This window comes from Condylura cristata, unplaced genomic scaffold (genome assembly GCF_000260355.1).
Source record: "Condylura cristata isolate star-nosed mole 26May11 unplaced genomic scaffold, ConCri1.0 scaffold00012, whole genome shotgun sequence".
NCBI lineage: Eukaryota > Metazoa > Chordata > Mammalia > Eulipotyphla > Talpidae > Condylura > Condylura cristata.
The window spans coordinates 36250197-36270571 of record NW_004567113.1 but is presented as its reverse complement, the minus strand read 5'-3'; the positions used below and the strand labels follow the sequence as shown (position 1 = coordinate 36270571).

At 35.3% G+C, this 20375-nt stretch overlaps 1 protein-coding gene across 2 annotated transcripts; it reads left to right on the top strand.

The window, feature by feature from the left end:
* Positions 1 to 1750: 1750 nt before the first annotated feature.
* TMEM33 (transmembrane protein 33) lies at positions 1751 to 18510 on the top strand. Of its 2 annotated transcripts, XM_004681328.2 has the most exons (9): positions 1751 to 1857; positions 2032 to 2109; positions 5092 to 5186; positions 5612 to 5799; positions 8340 to 8407; positions 9266 to 9399; positions 12320 to 12403; positions 15609 to 15729; positions 16591 to 18510. In XM_004681328.2, the coding sequence occupies exons 2-9, from the start codon at positions 2065 to 2067 to the stop codon at positions 16594 to 16596; spliced, it is 741 nt and encodes a 246-aa protein (XP_004681385.2). In that variant the 5' UTR covers positions 1751 to 1857; positions 2032 to 2064; the 3' UTR covers positions 16597 to 18510. The 2 variants fall into 2 exon arrangements, with proteins under 2 accessions (XP_004681385.2, XP_012579441.1); XM_012723987.1 differs by having other exon boundaries at positions 15609 to 18510.
* Positions 18511 to 20375: the final 1865 nt, after the last annotated feature.

Below are 20375 nucleotides of genomic sequence, written 5' to 3'. Positions count from 1 at the left end.
GTTTGCTGTAACCTCTACTCACTGAGTAGGACTTGTAATGATAATGGGGACCCAATTAGTTCCAGGGTTCTGGGTTATTCTTTCTGTCCCGACTGACATCTGGATTAAATAATGCCAGACCCATGACATACAGTGACACTCCTGTGTCTCTGGTTTCAATGAATACAAAGAAAGGGATCAAGCTAGGATGTTTATTGACATGAGGATCTGGTGATGCATAGTTTTAGGAGAGGCCTTGGGCTGGGAATAAGAGAATAAAATTGCAGGAATTAAGTCTAGGGCACTTACACATTAAAGTTTAGTTAATTAGGCCACTGAGGCACTAAAACCACTTCAGTCTATTGGCATACTTATTTCATTAATTTAGCACTCCCAAACAGGTTGATCAAGGAAGATAGAAAAACATACTTAGAAGGAAGAAAGACAAATTTGACAAATTCCAAATGGAAATAAAACAAAAACAAAAAGATGAAGGAGGGTTAATTTAGAGGTTTTGCTGAAATGTGGCCTGGCAGTTTCTGGTTCAGCTTTGGGTCTAAGTTTGTGGCACAGAGATTGTTTCCTCATCTTTCCCCCACATATTCTCTTATTATTATTATTTAAAGATTATTTTTTATTTATTTATACATACAAGAACTGGGGTGTTGGCCAGAGGTGGGAGGTGAGAGGATTCACCAGAGACAGAGTGGGGAGCAGAACAGGCGGATCTGCTGAAATACACTGCTGAGGGGAGCAGCAGGCCAGGCAGGAGGGGTCTGATGTGACATGTGTGTCATCTCCCTGGGCAGGGATCAAATTCATGCTGCAGTGGCTGATGAAAACCTGATAGTACTGAGACTTTAATCCCTGCACCACCAGGGAGGCCCCTTCATTTATTATTTTTATTCACCTTTAAAAGGGAAAGGCAACTTCAACTCATAACAAAGGACTAGTGTCAAAAAATGACTTTGCTATTTAAAAATAAAATTTTAACAAATCAACAGTGATGGATAATAATAAAAGACAGTCAATTCGATAGAAAAAGACAACAGAAGAGAAAGACTGAATGTCTACTGATAGGAAAAGTTACTCAACTTCACTGCTACTCAGGAAAATGTCATTTAAAACAATATCCATTTCATACACATATGATTGGTAAGAAGTAAAAATAAAAAGTGCTGGCAGAGATTAGAGATATTCTGAGACACCACACGGAACCATTTAGGTAACCAAATGACTTTAACATGCAAAGTGAAGATCCCTTATGCCCCACCCATTCTACTACTAAATGTTTACCCTGATAAACTCCCATGTAAAGTTGTTCATTGCAGATTGATTTTTAAAGGTGAAAAATTAAAAGTCCATCATTATGAAAAATTAATTTGGCGATTCATAAATAGATAATAATTCTATACCGTACTTAGCACTAGAATAAACAAAGTAAATCTAGGTGGATTTACATGGATATAAATTAAACATAATATTGACAGAAACCACTAGAGCTTAATGATCGCTAAAGGAAAACAGCAAAGAGCGCTTTTCTGAGGTTTCTGTATTTTGGAAGGAGAGATTTTGTAGCTTGAACAAGGAACGAACAGCCAAACGTGAGCTGGCGGTGAGCGAAAACCTGCCCACTCAGATTTGCGCCTGAACTGCGGAAGCGTAAATATAAAAAACTACACTTCCCATCAAGCACTGCTCTCCCTGTCCCCACTCCGTCACCGGCTCTTTCCTACGGAAGTAAAAGGTGCATTTCCGGGTTCGGCGAAAACCTGGAGTCCGCGGTATTGGGTCGGCGGTGTTGGGCCTTGCTCCGAAGCTCCGCCTTCACTTGGGTCTTTCTAGAAACTCAGCTTTAATCGCGGCGATACGGGGCAGGTATTTCCCAGCCAGTGCGGGTGTCCTGAGCGCAGGCCGCCTTTATCGAGACAGGAGAAGCTTATTTCTGGGGAGGCTCGGAGTTCTGGCCGGGCGTGCGAATTTGAGGCCCGGGGCAGGGAGACTGAGTCGTGGTCTCGGCGCTGACCTCCCTCTTTTCTTTTCCTTGACCAGTTGCAGCTTCCCAGAAGCGCGTGTGAGTCCCCTATGGCTGATACGACCCCCAACGGTCCCCAAGGGGCGGGCGCAGTGGTAAGTGAGTCTGCAGGATCGTGTGGCTTTTGCTTTGAAGACTTAGAAAGGATCAGGGGAGTTCACTAGTCGGATTTGAGGTATCCCAGAAGCTCTGTGCTTTCTAGAGTGGGATTAGTGATTGGTGGGAGGCCGGTGGAGGAGAGATCCTGAGCGAAGATGGAGATGGAGTTCCAAGTTTGTTTTGCAGAAGCTACCACCAGTCGACCTGAAGCAGGTGGCTCTCACCTGTATGTCATAGAAATTGGGCCCTCTTCCGCTCCCTACTCTTAGGTCTGATTGTCCTAGGTCCCAAGGTTGCCGCTTGAGGTTGTGTCATGACACGCGCGTCGTCTCGCACAGGAGTGCTGGCAGAGAACACGTTTTTGCCCCAAGTTATACCCCTGTGCCTTATTTTGTTTCCTTTTCATCACTGTATCCTTATTCTTTGCGAACGAAGCATCAAATGCTTCACTTCAACGGCTAAGTGGTTACTTGTACTCTCTGATTTCAAACACTATGAATATGTGAACTGAAGCAATCACTTTCCTTTTGAAATACTTTGCACCGTGTCTGCGTCCAAGCACATACATTTCTTCTTTATTTTGTTGAACCATTTGAGAGTACATCCTTCATAATAGTTAAACCACAGATACTGAGATATTCTATGTGATTGCAGTGTTTAGACTTAGCCTTCATTTTGTAGTTAAATTTGGCATTTTACATTGATAGATGTCATTACTGAATATACAATCCATATTCAAATTTCCTCAGTGGTCCTTTAAAGCTGCTTCATCCTTGACCAGGACTCATTCAAGAAGTTTGCATTGCCATTATTGACTTTTAGTTTCTTCTCATTTTGTCCTTTTGGTGTCCAGACTTTGGGGGAATGCACCTCAAAGTTGTCAGATTTTTTTTTTTTTAAAGATTTATTTATTTGTGCATACAGAACTGGGGTACAGGCCAGAGGCTCGGGGCGGTGAGAGGCTTCACCAGAGACAGAGTGGGGAGCAGAACAGGCAGATCGACGAAGTACACTGCTGAGGGGAGCAGCGGGCGGATCAGGAGAGGTCTGCCACGCCATGTGGTCACCTCCGGGGCAGGCGGGAATCGAACTCATGCTGAAGTGGCTTTTAGCTTCTCAGTGCAGTGCTTTAACCCGCTGCGCCACCAGGGAGGGCCAAAGTTGTCAGATTTTTATCCCCTGATGACTAGATTCACATAGAACATTTTGGTAGATATATTGCATAGGAAGAAGTGATAGTCTATATTATATTGGGAGGAAGATTACCTAGGAATATTGTTAGTTTGCCCTTCTTAGTGCATTTTTGGTGTTATTTTATACTATTATTGGAGATAGCAAGTTTAATTATTTCATTAAAGTATAAGTTCTCTATTATATTTCTTTTGCCTTTGTAATTAATATGTGTTCTATGGTCAGATATTTGAAACTGAATAGCTTTTCACCCAAAAATCCACTGATTTTTAATTTTTTTTATTTTTTGACAGAATAATTTATAACATGGTGGGGTAATTGAGTTCAAGTATGAACCAATACATTTATAAGAGAGTATGAAATGAAATGTGTAGCTCATGGATTTATCACAAAATGAACACCCTAAACATGTCTTAAGGGAAATGGTCTAAATAAGTTTCAGACTGATGCAGAGCCTGGCTGTTTATAGAGAACTGAGCATATGAAGTTAGATTTTTCCTTTTACTTGACTACTGGTTGTCATTTACTTTAGAGAATTCAGAACATAGTAGGATTGGATACAAAAAACCAGCGGCATATTTCTATAATGACCTGTATTTCTACAAATACTGTTTTAAAAGACATGCAATAAAACATCCTTGAAGTTTAAGATGTACTTGGATTTTTTCCTAAAAGTTTTCAGTTCTTTTTTTTAAAAAGGTAAACTAGATTGTGTAGTGCAGTGTTTTAGACTCCCAAGTTAAGACATGTTGGTGAGTTCTGAAATCACTTTGGTGGAAATACTAAATATTTCTAATACATTAAGTAAAATACAAACTACGCAAATCCACCACATATAGTTATGATTAGTTTGGCTTTGTGGATTTTTGTTTACTTGATATACTAAGTATGTGTATTGCAGCTTGATGTAAAAATAGGTAGATTCAATCAAGAAGTGTAAACAGTCACTTAAAAATTTGAATATATGACACATTTTGGATGAAAAAAGTAAGTTATTGCATTAGTGGTAATGGGCATATCTGGCAAAAAAGAAAGAAAGAAAGAAGGAAAAGATACAATGAGAAAAAAATGAATAAGACAACAGTATGGAAATTTAATCTAGAGTCACCATAACTAGGGTAAGACTTGTGGGGTAGCTTCAAACTGAAGAAGGAAGTCATAAAATCTGAGAGGCAGGTGCCATTTTAACACCTGACAGCATTATTTTAAACACCTATGATATTTTGGGCTCTGTGTCTGCACAGGTAAATAAGCCATTGGCCACAGTATTCAGTATTAAATGACTACTTTTCTCCTTTGTGACATTTATTTAAACCAAACTGACTTTGTATGATTCCTTTTTGTTACTATCAGAGAACTACCTATTTAAATTTAAGACTTTTCTAGGAATAAGCATTGTTGCTCTCTGCTCTCTAGAGAACAATTAGTTCTTATTTACCATTCTTTTAAAATAGATGAAGAGTCAGTATTACAAGTTTTTAAGGAATAGGACAGTTGTACTTAAATTTCTGTTCAGATTTTTCTTTCCTAATTAGTCTTTATTTTTTTAAATGCCAAGTGTTATGGTGTTTGAGCTTGTTACTGACTATATATGTATCCATATGTATATATATGTGTGAAACAATTGCCGTAAAAGTCTTCATCTGATGATCTTAAAAAAATCAGTTCTTACAGGGTCATTAAAATATTTTGAATAGAAGTAACATAAATAACATTGCATAATCATCCATAAAAATTATTTTCATGCTTAGTTTATAGCAACTTTTTTTTTTTCCTTTTAAATTCAGCAATTCATGATGACCAATAAACTGGACACAGCTATGTGGCTTTCTCGCTTGTTCACAGTTTACTGCTCTGCTTTGTTTGTTCTGCCACTTCTTGGGTATGTATTGTGTTTTTCTATGTTTGATATTAGTTTAGTTTTTAACCTTCTAAGAGCAATTGTAAGTGGATTGGGACAAATAGAACATGCCTAGTAATATTATCAACTGAGGGAATAGTTTATATCTTCTGATTATGAAAAATAATGTGAAATTGAAAACCTGAAGAAAAATAGATGTGTGAGGATGAGATGTATGTATTTTGCATTTTTGACATTTTAACTTAATAAGCAAAATGCTTTGTAAAATTCATTTGGGTAGGTGTATGAAATGATGCTTCTGGGAAGGTATAGTAGATTCAAGTACTTCTTTTCTAATGACAAGTAATAGATTTAGGTGTTGTGCAATTATGATGCAATTCACCAAGGAGGAAGAAACACGGTAGTTGTTTTTGTCTCATGATAACCTCTCCTCTGATGATTTGTAGGTTACATGAAGCAGCAAACTTTTACCAGCGTGCTTTACTGGCAAATGCTCTTACCAGTGCTCTGAGACTTCACCAAAGATTACCACACTTCCAGTTAAGCAGAGCGTTCCTGGCCCAAGCTTTATTAGAGGACAGCTGCCACTACCTGTTGTATTCACTCATCTTTGTCAATTCTTACCCTGTAACAAGTATCCTTTTGTACTTTTTTCACAATGAAATTGCCTACTAAGCATTTGGAAATTTTTCTGATTCTTTTGCCATAGGGAGAATGTGATAATGAGGGCATTCATGAATCCTGGGTTGGTTGGTTTGTTGACATTTCATTTGAATGAAGATGCAATTACTATAAGAATTTCTGACCCTAAAGTGTGAAATTTTTAAATAGCTGACATGGAATGTTTTGTTGTTGTTGTTTTTGTTTGTTTTTTATGGAAGCATTACTGTTTCCACAATGTATATGAAATGAATTTTTTAAAAATATATAATAGTTTATTTTTACATCATTTTGTACATTTTTTTTTTTTTCATCTCAATTGTAATCCCCGTGGGTTTCCCATCACCAAGTCACCTGTGTGCCATCACCATAATCCCGTGCACTTCCCTCCCCACCCCCTGTTTTGGATCCCACTCCACTCCTACAAAATGTCTCTGGTATATGGCTGTTCATTATTCTTGTTATTTTCTCGCTTGGTCCATTATACTCCTGCTATGAGCAAAACCATCCAGTATTTTCCTTTCTTTTTCTGGCTTATCTCACTAAGCATGATCTTTGCCAGCTCCATCCATGTTGCTGCATAAGACATGTGTTTCTCTTTTTTTGGTTGCTGAGTAATAATCCATTGTGTATATGTACCACATTTTTTTTTTTTTTTAAGATTTATTTATTTGTACAGAACTGGGGTACAAGCCAGAGATGCGGAGGGTGAGAGGCTTCATCAGAGACAGAGTGGGGAGCAGAACAGACAGATCGACGAAGTACACTGCTGAGGGGAGCAGCAGGCAGGTCAGAAGAAGTCTGCTGCAACATGTGGTCACCTCCAGGGCAGGCGGGGATTGAACTCATGCGGGAGTGGCTTAAGCTTCTTTGTGCTGCGCTTTAACCCACTGCGCCACCAGGGAGAGCCTATACCACATATTTTTAATCCAGTCATCTACTTTTGGACATTTGGACTGCTTCCATGACGTGGGGATTTTAAACTTACTTTGTTCTTACTGATGGTAAGCTTCAGATTAAAAGAACAAATATCTACAGCTCTTTTTTTTTTTTTTTAAAGATTTATTTATTTTGTGCATACAAGAACTGGGGTACAGGCCAGAGGTGTGGGAGTGAAAGAGTTCACCAGAGACAGAGTGGGGAGCAGAGCAGGCAGATGTATTGAAATACACTGCACTGCTGAGGGGAGCAGCAGGCAGGCCAGGAGAGGCCTGCCATGCTATGTGGGTTATCTCCCTGGCCAGGAATTGAATCATGCTGCAATGGCTGCAGCTAGCTTCATAGTACTATGCTTTAACCCATTGTGCCAATTGGAAATTCAAGAATTTTGAATACTAAATGAGTTATGGTTATTATGAATTTAGTACTCATTATGTCATACCAAACTTTCAGTTAGTACCTAGAAATATAATTGTTTCTTGGAAACTGCTCATATTTTCAGGACAAGTATTGTGTGCCATTCATGATTAATTATTTCATGTCAGTACTTAACAAATTTTTTTGTTGTTCCTAACAACAGATACTGGGATAAATAGGGTCTTTCGAGTGATTATTGTTTTTTAGAAATTAAATAAAAATGTTGTGTCCATGACATAAGACCAAGCAGTTGATTTCAAAATATAAGGATCTTTTGCATATCTTTGTAATTAAGCTGATGAGACTTTTAATTGACTATACAAAACACAAGTATACAACATTTGTTTGTATAAATTGAGGACTATAACAACTTGATAGGTACACTACCCAAAATAATGAGGCCTTTGTAGGAAGATCTTTTTGATCTTTAGCTGAGGAAAATATGGGAACTACTCTTTAAACTATTAGCCCACACTTTCCTAGTAGCTGATATAATGAAAAGTCGAAGATCGTCTTTTATTTGAAGGCTAAATTGTTCTCATCAGGATGGCCATTGTGGGGTTAAAAGCTTTATTAACTATTTGAGGTGGCTTTGATTTCAATTTAGAAAGGTTTACAGTATTTTTATTACCTAAGAAAAATAAATGAAAAAAAATCTTCAGAATTTTCATCATAAAAAAGAGCTCAAACTTTAGAAAATAAAGTTGGACCCTCCCTGGCAGTGCAGTGGGTTAAAGCACTGCATTATGAAGCTCTCTAAAGCCACTGCAGCACCAGTTCCATCCCAGGCCAGGGAGGTGACCTACATGGCGTGGCAGACCTCTCCTGACCCACCTGCTGCTCACCTCAGCAGTATACTTCATCAATCTGCCTGTTCTGCTTGCTACTCTGTCCCTGGTGAACCCTATCACCTACCACACCTCTGGCCTGTACCCCAGTTCTGTAAGCATAAATAAATAAATCTTTAAAAAAAAAAAAGAAGAAAGTTTATTTTTGTCTTTACAGATTAAAAATGTTTCATATGTCAGTAAAACAGAAACCATCTCTGAGCTCAGTTTAGCTGATGCCATTTCATATATGTTTATTTGGACTTAATATGTAAACTGTTTTGCAAAGTATTTGATGAATTTTGAATGTTTCCTTAATTGTTTTCTTCAGTGAGTATTTTCCCAGTCTTGTTATTTTCTTTGCTCCATGCTGCCACATACACGAAAAAGGTCCTCGACGTAAGTAAAACTAGCTGGGTTTTTTGTTTTTGGTTTCTGGGTTTTTTTTTTTTTGACATTTGATTTAAGAAGTTGCCGTGAATTTGAGTTCTAAGATATTTTGGCATTTATCACAAAAGATACCATTACTCTTTTCAAACTTGTTCTTAATTATTCAGTGTTTTGAAACGTTGGAATTTTTTGTTGGAGTCACACAAAACATTACATTTTGTAGTTATAAAACTACCTGCCTGTTGCCAGTTATTTATGAGATGTGAAATAATGTTTTTATTAAAAAAATCTTTGACTTTAAATAAATTTCATACATTACCACAGATCTCTTTGTCTGTCAATATTTAACTGCCAGTAAGTAGTATATTCACTTCTTTTAGCCTGACGCTCATCATTGCTACTTTACTAACATTTTGCCTAACTTCAATGTGGCAGGTAAATTAATTGCTTATGTACTGAAATTTGAATTAAAATATCCACATTTTTGCCTTGAATTCATCATTCTCTTTATTTTTAGTGGTTTGTTCGTTTGTACTCTTTTAAGTTTTACCTTTGGTTAGCTAAGGAGTCACAAGCCCTTTGATTATGTTACTGGGTAGTCAGATTGTTAGAAATAATCACCATCTAATCTTTCTTGAGAGTTACTTTTATTAAAGTTGTTTTCATTTTAATTCTTCAAATATACAAAATACAATGAAGAGGGAAAACATTAGATCTTGTCTTTAGTTTTTAAGCTTTGTCATCATTTCAAGTTGTCTTTTGGTTATAGTACCTCCAGATATGCTGTTTATCTAAAGAATGAATATGAGTGAGTGATTAAATTCTAATCTAGTGCTTAATTTCTAATGCTTTTTTCTTATGTTTTAGGCAAAAGGTTCAAATAGTTTACCTCTACTGAGATCTATTTTGGATAAATTAAGTGCTAATCAGCAGAATATTCTGAAATTCATCGCTTGTAATGAAATATTCTTGATGCCTGCTACAGTTTTTATGCTTTTTAGGTAAGAATAAAAATACATTTGTTTGGGAAAGCTGATGACAAGTGGACATAATAAATACATTAACTTGAATTTTACCTTCCTTAAATCTCTTGAAATGTAGTGCTGCTACACAGCACTAAATGGACTTAATGGTCATATTTTTGCTTTATAGCATGGGACCTAAGACATAATAAATCTAGGAATTTGTATTACTTACTGTTTTTCATGTTTCATACTTGCATTTTGAAAATTGATTTCAGAATTACTGCACTTGAAAGATTTTTGGGATGATTTCCTTTACAACATTCTGCCATTATTGAGATGATTTCCAGATTGTGGTCTGGAGTTAATACTGTTTACTACCTCCCCCATATATCTTTGTTTTTTAATTATAGAAATAATGTTTGACAAAAGAAAACTTTCCTTTTTAAAATGAGAACATTAAAACAGTAGTCAACCTCTCCATCAATACTCTTGCATTTACATTTTACAACTACATTTCTGCTCAGATGATTGCTCTTTCAATTTTTGGTTTCACAAATAATAAGACATTAGGGTAAAAGCTAAAATATCATGTGATTATGAATGCTAGTGACAATTTTGTCTTCTTCCTGGAAGAGTTTGGTAAGTATATATGTATGCAGTACTTTACAAATACTTATACAGATATGTAGAAAATAAATACTATGAGTGTGGGGTTTTGTTTGTTCTTTTTGGTTTTCATATCAAAATATTGTAATGCATCAGTTGTCTGCATCTTGATTTTTTTGTTGTACAATGTTTTTATGATCTATTTATGTTGGCATATATAGCATACTGGTTTGTTCTACTTAATAGTATTTTATAACCCATTCTCTGTTCTGGACATTGTTTTCACATTTTTACTTTTCCAGATACTGATGCAGTGTACAGCTGCTCACCTGTCTGCTTATATTTTTGTGCATTGTTTTCTCTAAGACAGATACCATAGTGAATTTGAGTCTAAACTAGGAGTATTTTATATATAATAGACCTTGCAGTATTGTGTTCTAAAATGCCTTCATCTCATTTCCATATCTCTTTAATTTGTAATAAACTTATTTTTGTTTATGAAATTTTTCATTTGCCTTGAGTAATTAGTGAGACATTTTATATAGCTGATAGTTACTCCTTTCTTTAGCAGTCTTCATACTGAGTTTTATAGGTTTTCTTACAAATTCATTTTTTTTTTAAAGATTTATTTATTCATACCGAACTGGGGTACAGGCCAGAGTTGCAGGGGCAGTGAGAGGATTCACCAGAGACAGAGTGGGGGGCAGAACAGGCAGATGAACGAAGTACACTGCTGAGGGGAGCAGCGGGCGGGTCAGGAGAGGTCTGCCACGCCAGGTGGTCACCTCTGGGGCAGGCAGGGATCGAACTCATGCGGAAGTGGCTTTCGATTCTTAGTGCTGCGCTTTAACCTGCTGAGCCAGCAGGGAGGGCCACAAATCATTTTTTTCATTTTTTTAAAGAAAGTTTTCCTCTGAAACTACAGGATCCCCAACTGTTGCTTCAGGTTGTAGTGTCCCAAACTAGATATTACTGAATCTGAGGGACCAGATTTCTAGTTAAGTTTTAACTTAATTTAGTATTCTGAGGCTTGATGTTCCACATTTAAAAACTATTGGTAGTTGGAGTAAATATCTTAAAATCTTCCATGAATGTTGAATGTAGAATTTGATGCAGCTATATTTGTTAGTTAATCTACTCTAAAATGTTTGCTTTAAATGCTCATCACTCTTTTGTGATCCTGATCAGACACTCAAACATTTTACTTAGTAAAAGAACTTAACATACTGCCCTCTTAACTTTGTTCATTTCTTTTTTGGGTCACCTATTTCTTATGGTCACTACCAGAAATGCCAAGCTCTGTGGTTTGTTTGATGTAACTTAGTGAAAGTTAAAATAGTCTATATCAAAACTACAGCTTTACATGGAGGTTTTCTTATTCTCTTAAATTATAGGAGGATTCTGTTATTTATTCTCTTAAATTAACTTTAAATAATTATGTAATTTTACATAGGATTTATTTATGTAGGAGGACTTGGGTGTAGGCCAGAGGTGCAGGGGAGGAGAGGATTCACCAGAGACAAACTGAAACACACTGCCATGAGGAGTGGTGGGTGAGACAGGAGAGGGTGCTATGCTATATGTGGGTTAGCTCCCTGGCAGGGGACTGACCTCAGACCATTATGGTGATAGTGCTGAGACCTAACCCCCCCACTTTTTTTTTACCTCTTAATGTATTTCTGAAGAAGTAGTAGTTTTAAAGTATAATTTTATATTCTGCTTTCTTCAAAGTTCCTGTATCATAATCAAGATTTTGGAATATTTGCATACTGCTGTATAGTCAGTGAATTTACATTAAATAAACATAATGTGATTTACTTAACTCTGTTACTTAACTACCCATGTTAAGTTGTTGCATTTTATTTGTAGTTGTCAGTGAATATCTTAATCCAGATAATTTTTCCTGGCGAGAATTTCAGATTTAAAATTTCATAAACTTGTATATGACATTTGGGGTATTATAATTGTGCTTCTTATTACAAAAATAATAATGAGTATAGGTATATAAATTTATTAATGAGCCTTTGTGATTTTGGAACTATTTATGTTTGTTTAGTATTTTACAAAATTTAAAATTTAGTTATTAATTAGTGATTATTAGTAATTAAAAATTAGTTTAGTAATTTTTAAAAGTTTAAAAGATAACACATAAATACATATTTGTAAAAATTTGGATAGCCACATTTTATTCTTTACCGATTATGAATTTATTTTCTAAGAGTAACTTCTATTAGATCAGATCATTTGAGGAATGAAGACATACACAATTCTCCAGTTAAATTGCCTGTAAATTTTGAGACTGTACACACATATTGATAATGGGTATTTGTTACCCTTTTGTTTATTTCAGTGGTCAAGGAAGTTTGCTCCAGCCTTTTATATATTATAGATTTCTTACTCTTCGATACTCCTCTCGAAGAAATCCATATTGTCGGTAAGCTGTTAATTACTTTAAATTATTTTGTTGAGGGTATTGTGAATTACCTTATAACTTTTTAGAGTTGCAAATTAGTTTTTATTTTAGAATTTGGAAGCAAGTTAATATTTAGTACATTTCAGTTTTAGGCCTTAGAACTGTGGAGGGTTGATAAGTTGGAGGGTTGATAAGGTGGAATTATCTTGACCATTTCTAAAATAGTGCCAGAGTTTAAGTATTTTAAAGATGTGCAAGATAAAAGTCCTGTTCTCAAGGGATTTTCCTAGTTGAGAGAAAAAAAATATGTCAGATAAAAAGAAGAAAAGAAGGAAACCAAAGATGATACAGTATCCACAAGTCATTAGATGGTGAAAGGTATTAGAACAGCACAAGCTCAGAGGCAAGAAGATACAACTCATGTTGAAACTAAGTTCAGTTGAAACAAAATACAATTTTAAAAAATGCTTGATAAAAGAGAAAATAAATTCTTCATGTAGAATTCGGCCAGAGGGCCAGAGAGCCAGTGAGTATATTAGCGCTATCTCTATTTTGCTTTCATAAATAAAGTAAACACAACTGAATTTGAAGGCTGCTTATTATTTGCCACATGGATGACTTCGGGCAGTGCTCCCCCCCCACCCCACCCCGCCCCGCCCCAACACACACACTTTAATCTTTGCTGGTAGAGGAGAAAACCTGGCAGTGATAGGCAGAAATTATTTTCAAGTTCTTAAATTTTTTTAGGTTCAGTTCTTAATAAGTAGTATGTTTTTCTTGCTCTTGTGATTCTTACTTTCCTCCTTTGGAGGGATGTTATATTCTCTCAGATGATGTTGTTTTTGCAATACTACCTAAATAAAGCTTACTTAGATAGATGTAGATTCCTAATGAGTCCTTGGCTACCAGTAAACTTCAATTTTACTTGATTCCACAAGTTTTTGCCTTTGTTTCTGTTTTATGTATTGATAACAGACCTTACCTTCAACCTACCCTACCCTACCATCCTCTTACCACTGCCATGCACCTCTGGCTTATACCACAGTTCTGTATGCATAAATAAATCTTTTTTTTTTAATAACTTCTATTTCTCATCAGATTTTTTTCTGCTTTTTTGTATACTCCACTCACATTTTCTCCACATTTTCTATGTATCTGATCAGTATACATAGAAATTTAGAAGTGTTCAGAAAAAGGAAGTGTAGCAATGGGTCAGGATAACAAATAGATACCAGTAAACATCTGCAAAGATCTCCCTTCAGCATGTATTTCAACAAAATAGTGGAAAATATTTTGGCTTGTAAATATCAAGCAGGCTATAAAACTTCAACACTACATTTTTTAAAGCAAGATTTATTTATGCATACAAGAACTGGGGTACAGGTCAGAGGAGGAGGCAGGGGCTGAGAGGATTCACCAGAGACAGAGTGGGAAGAACAGGCAAATGAGCTGAAATACATTGCAAAGGGGAGCAGTGGGTGGGTCAGGAGAGGTCTGCCACGCCATGTGGATCACCCCCTGTCTGGAAATTGAACCTGTACTGCAGCGGCCACAGACAGCTTCATAGTGCTGCATTTTAACCTGTGTGCCACCAGGGAGGGCCCCAACACTACTTTCTAAGAGGGTTTGAAACTGTCTATATCGCCACTTTGTACCATTTGCATCTATATTATTATTTATTCTCAAATGATAGTTATCTGTCTTTTGTAGATATCTAGTATAGACTGACCAGAGCTGAGCTGTCCCTGTACTGCATCCACTAATCCCATTTCACTAAACTTTAGATAATGACAATTCATAAAATTTAAAATTCAGTTCTTGAGTCACATTAACCACATTTCAAGATTTACATGACACATATTTCAAGTATCTAAAAGCATGTATGGTTGATACTGATATGCCACTGTTTGGGGCAGCACAGACATTTTCATCATCCCTGAAAGCTCTGTCAGCACTACTCCAACAGAATACTGTGACTTGTGCTAAATTATGCCAGTAATAGAGTCAGAAGGCCCCATCTGTAACCTGAGGGGTTTGACTATGTTATTTTCAAAATGTCCTCTAGCTTTATTCATAGATTTGTTTATTCAGAAGACAGTGAGTTTGTGTTGTTCATAACAAGTTTATAAAAAGTTGAAAGCCTGCTTTGTGGGGACCTAGAACTGTGTGAATTGGACAACTGTAGAAGGATAGGTTGAAAGATACTAGAAGGGTAGGAACTTCTCATACTAGATTTCTAGTGTAGAAGCCGACTTGTGAGTGATGGGACTGTCACACAGAAAGGAGCTACAAGAAGAGCAGTTTTGGATAGATAAACATCTTTCCAAATTTCCCTCCTATCTTTGTGTGAAAGTATTTTAAATAGGTTATTGAACTTCCAGATTATAAAAATAACACTGGAGGATATAGAAAGGTAGAACAGGAGTTGTGTCTTTATGTAAGATGTTCACACATCAGGTGAAAATTGTAAATGGACAGTTACCCTTGATGCTCCTTCAAATCATTTATAAATTACAGTACAGAAATGCATGGTTTTGTTTCTGCTAGCCTGTACATTATATGTGTGATATGTAAAGTATGAAATAGAGTTCTAATTTTACAGCTGAGTAAAGCTCTGAGAAGCACTATTTCATTTAAGGAATAGTATGTGGATTTATCCATATTATTTTCACTTGATCAGTCTTTAATTTTTTATTTATTTGTGCATATAAAAACTGGAGTACAGGTCAGAAGTGCAGGGAGTGAGAGGATTCACCAGAGACAGAGTGGGGAACAGAACAGGCAGACTGAAATGCACTGCTGAGGGGAGTAGTGGGTGTCAGGAGGGGTCTGTCTGCCAGGCCATGTGGGATCGAGCTCATGATGCAGTGGCTGTGGAGAGCTTCACAGTGCTGTGCCTTAATCCTGCTCCACAAGGGAGGCCCCCATTTCTTTACTCTTTTAGGACTAATTGAACTTGCTTAAGTGTGAAAATAATTGTCAAAAAGATATGTCATTTTAAATCTCAGCATGCTGAGTCATTTATTAATGCTTCTCTTAATTTTTCTCCTTTCCAAAAAGAAATACCTGTATTGATTTTGAGAATTTTGAGTGTTCCATACAGTGTATTCTAGTTACTACTTGTATTTCAGATTTTTTAATGGTTGTGGAGAACTCCTTTATTAGTATTTGCTTAATGTTATGTTGCTTTTTCCTTGTTTTTGAAAGAAACTATTTTATCTTGCAGAACCTTGTTTAATGAACTGAGGATTGTTGTTGAACATATAATAATGAAACCTGCTTGCCCTGTGTTTGTGAGAAGACTTTGTCTCCAGAGCATTGCCTTTATAAGCAGACTGGCTCCAACAGTTGCGTAGTTTAACATCCAGCTAAGTTATATATAATCTAAGCATTATTCACAGCTGGTACTTTTGCTAGGAGTTTTTAATTTCAGGTGTAAAACTGACCTCAATTCATTTTACATAACTTACCTAAGTACATCTCAATGGGAAAAAAAATCATTTCTCTGGCATGTGAAATCAAGCCTTTACAAAATTTCCGAGAAAATTTTACTGTATTATGTTGTTAATGATTATGGAAGTTTGTATCTTGTGATAAGTGTACCAAGGATTTTTTTTTAGATGCTGCTGTGCCTTTATCATGAAGTACATTTATTTCTGTTGAGAAATGGCTCTAAAATTTCTTTAAACCTGGTTGGTAACCTGAATTTATATCTGGCCTAAATTCTTTATGATAATACTACATACATGAATTCAGTATATTTTGAGACAGTATTCTTTTGCCATTCATTAATTTTGGTTGATGATTTTATAGAAGCATTTCCCGCTGCATTTAATTTTATATTATTACTTAAAAGTGACTTTTAAGCTGCCTTGTTAGAACAAATTTATTTTGATGTATTACGAGAAATTCTATCTTACACTGTTACCTTCCAAAATTTTGTTTTCCATACTAAATATCTGTGAGCTTGACTATGTTTTTTAAAAGTTTCAACTGTAAGCTTGTTAACCAATTATGTAACTATTTGGGGTTCACCTAAACATTTTACATTGGAAAGCAAAAGATATTCAGCTTTCAGAGAGCTATTGAGTAAGTAGCATTTCATAAGTAGGAAATCCTTCTCGTATAGATATGGACACATAGTACTATCATAGTTAGTAGAATTACCTAGATGAGATTCTTGACTGCCAGTTTTCTCGGTTTCTTAGGCTTGAATTTTAACTGACAATTGCAGAAGTTCAGATGACTTTTGAAAGTGATGTCACTGAAGATTGAACCTATGACATACTTGATTTCTGTTCTGATACAATAATGAAGATTATCCTATTGATTGCATACTTACTCATCAGATCCGATTTAAAATGTTAAAATGAAAGGATTATAGGTAAGGTAATTCGACTGGGAATGGGGCAAGAAGAGTTGTGGGAATGGTGTACATCTAAGTTTTGTAATTTACAGCTACATTGGGGGAATTAGATGTATTATACAACTGTGATTTGAATTGCGTGGTATGTTAAGTTCTGTTCATTGAGCTTCCATAAATTCCTTTATAAATTCATTCCAATCTTTATTACTATTGCATGATTGGAAATGTTCAAAACATCAAATTTTAGTAGAGTATTGTAATGATTTTGGTAACCAATTTTTTTTTTTCTCTGCATGTGAATTTCTCAAAAACATTCATTAGTAACATATCAGTTACATCAGCTTTCTTTTCAGATTGTTACTATATAGAAATGTGATATCTTCTTGATAACTGTAACCAACTATTTTTGTATTTTTGTAATATTTATGTACTAAGTTGAAGAAGCAGCCTCAATATTCAGTTGATTATATGTATGTGTGGCTAGCCTTTTTATTCACTGTATGTTTAATCTGATAGTTTAAATCTAAATTTTCTAGAGCAATAAAGTGACGATAATGTTAAGTAAATAGTATATTATTGATTTCTAATAGTATTTTAAAAAATTAAGTCTTGAATTAAATTGTTTTGGCAGCTGAAGTCATATTTATTTTTAAGTTACCAGTGTTTTTTTTGTAATATTTTTTATCTTGATCATTTTAGGGTTATAGAAGTTGAAAAATTAGTACAGAGTTCCTTGTACCACTTACTTGACTTTAAAAGTTACCTTATATAACTAGACACCATTTATCAAAAACTAAGAAACTAACTTGAACAATACTATTAACTGGATACAGAACTGAATTCAGATATCCCCACGTTTTCTATTTCTTAATTTTCTTTCTGTGTGCTCTATTTTTACCATGACGACTTATTTTTCTTGACTTATAAGTCTGCCAGTTTGAGTTCTCCCTTTTATTTTGGAAATTTCATTGGCTAAAAAGAAAAAAATTCACTGATTTTAACAGAAATTATTTTAATTTTAAAATCATAATTTAAAACATTGCTTTGAAAGTTTAGATTTAATCACATTAATAGGATATTTCTGAATTGCTCATGTTTGGCTGTTAGGCTTGATTTACAAATAACACACTCATGAAAAAGTAAATTTTACAATTTGAACGTTACTAGATATTTAGTTTGTGTGAAATTTTAGATAGAAATTCTGCAGTATGATTATGTACAGCTGGCTAATTTGGCATCTGAAATTACAGTGTAACCTGTATACCTATTGATTTAAAATTATGAAATGTAATAGCAGGATATAGAATGAATGTAGAAGGAAGAATTATAGCTGCAATAGCTGAACTTCTTACTATCAGGTCTGAAAAATATCATTTAGCATCCAGAATATCTAATTCTTCGGAAAGTTGTAAAGTAGTGTTCAGATTAGACTCCTTTGGACAGGTAGAAGCCCCATAAATATTTTAGCAAGGATTCTGTAACATCAGTCCAAAAAGAAATTTTTAAGTAACAATTTAAATTTATGTGGAAAAAAATTCACCAAGACAGGTGGTTCATGGGTGTCTTGGTGGTAGTAATTTTATGGTTATTATACCTTAGAAGAGAATGAACAATGACATAAAAAATAAACAAATGAATAAATAAATGCATTAAATTAAATTCACCAATACAGGTGCTCCTAGTAGTAAGTAAGAAAGGGTGGCACAGAGGTTAAAATCTTAACCTTATTAAGCTATCACCAGCTACTGTAGCATGAGTTCGGTTCCCAGCCAGGGAACTGTCCCACATGGTGCAGCAGACCTCTCCTGTCTCACCTTCAGCAGTGTATTTCAGTAGTTCCACATGTTCTGCTCCCCACTCTGTCTCTGGTGAATCCTCTCACCACCACATCTCTGGCCTGCACCCCAGTTCTTATATGCATAAATAAATAAAATCTTTTAAAAAGTGAGAAAGCTAATTAAAAAATAAATAAATAAATTTCGGTAGGTAGGAATGCCCTAACAGAGAAAGCTAAGGCAATTCTAATTTAAAACTGAAGCTGTCATAAAAATTTTTAAATTATTAAAATACTTCCTTAAGAAATCCAGATCAAAAATTCAGATTAGATTTGTAATTTAAGGTATTAGTAATCATCCTGGCAAGAAAGATGAGTTAGAACTGATTTACGATTTTTAATATTTGAGATCAGAATGAATGAAGTTCATTTTGGGGGACTGTGATAATGACCCTTATCTCACACCAAGAAATTTGATTATAATAATTCTAATACTCCTATCCTTCCCCCCATCCACTTAGAATCTACTAACCTTAAAATCATCACCCTTATTGATATGTAATTTTGATACATAACTGTATAATAAAATTTTGATACATAACTGTAATAAAAACCTTAAGGGAGAAAGTAATCACAATTATTTTTATGATCACTAGGCGCATGATTTCCTCAATACACCCACCTCCAACATCGTTTCACATGCCATTTTGCAGAGTAAAATGCCACCAAAAGTGCAGAGTTAGCCAGAAAACTGAGGATCTGGGTTCCATGACCCTTTTTACTGTGTAACAACTCAATATTTAATAAATATTTAGTAAGCATTTACTGTGAGTACAGTTTTGAAATATTGAAAAGATGGAAGAACTATCATGTTTTCTAGGTAAGCAGTAAAATAAGTGACAATTTGGAAGTGGGCTTCATTCAGATTGTGGCCTCTGGTTTTTCTCTTTTTTTTTTTCTTTTTCATTGTAAGTGCCTAAATCACCTAAACATATCAATTGTTTTTCATTTTCAGATGTTTAGAAAAATCATACTACTTTTTTTTCATGGCCATTTTGTAGGTACACAAGGCATAGTCAGTTTAACCTCTTTAAATTAAAATTTTTTCTTTTTTTAAAGATTTATTTATTTATGCTTACAGGACTGGGGTACAGGCCAGAGATGTGGTGGGTGAGAGGATTCACCAGAGACAGAATGGGGATCAGAACAGGCAGATATACTGAAACAAACTGCTAAGGGTAGCAGCAGCAGGTCAAAAGAGGTCTGCCACATCATGTGGGTCAGCTCCCTGACCGGGGATCGAACTTGTGCTACAGTGCTTCGGAGAGCTTCATAACGTGGTGCTTTAACCCGTTGCACCACCAGGGAGAGCCCTAAATTTAAATTTTTAATGAGAACATAAAAGCATATTGACATTTTTTTGGATAGCATATCATTAATGGTATTGGACTTTTAAATTCACCTTAAAGTTACTGAGACAACTAGTTTGCCTTATTTCACTGGAACTTCACTAGGATTAGGAGAATTGTCCAGAGACTGTATGATTAAAATAGTATAACAGTATACCAAAGGCATACATTTATAAATCCAAGAGTTATTTCCAAAGATAGTTTTAATGGATAGTCTCAGAATATTCTGGATATAAAGTTAGTGTATCTGGTATTAAGAAGGGAAAGGAGCTGCTAAAGGCTTGGGGGAGTTTTTCTGATAGTAATTATTCTAGGACATGTTTCTCTTTCAAGGTGGTTACTAGAACATGGTTTCTAAGTGAAGGATTATTGGTATTCTTTTCTCTTGTGTAGTGCAAGTAGGAAAACTGACCTGCACTGGATTTGAGTTTATATAACAAGATA

Excerpts from the sequence above, each read along its gene's own strand:
- TMEM33 (XM_012723987.1), top strand. The coding sequence starts at position 2,065 with ATGGCTGATACGACCCCCAACGGTCCCCAAGGGGCGGGCGCAGTG. Across the intron at positions 2,110-5,091 it reads CCCAAGGGGCGGGCGCAGTG|CAATTCATGATGACCAATAA; the intron begins GTAAGTGAGTCT and ends TTTTAAATTCAG. Across the intron at positions 5,187-5,611 it reads TTTGTTCTGCCACTTCTTGG|GTTACATGAAGCAGCAAACT; the intron begins GTATGTATTGTG and ends GATGATTTGTAG.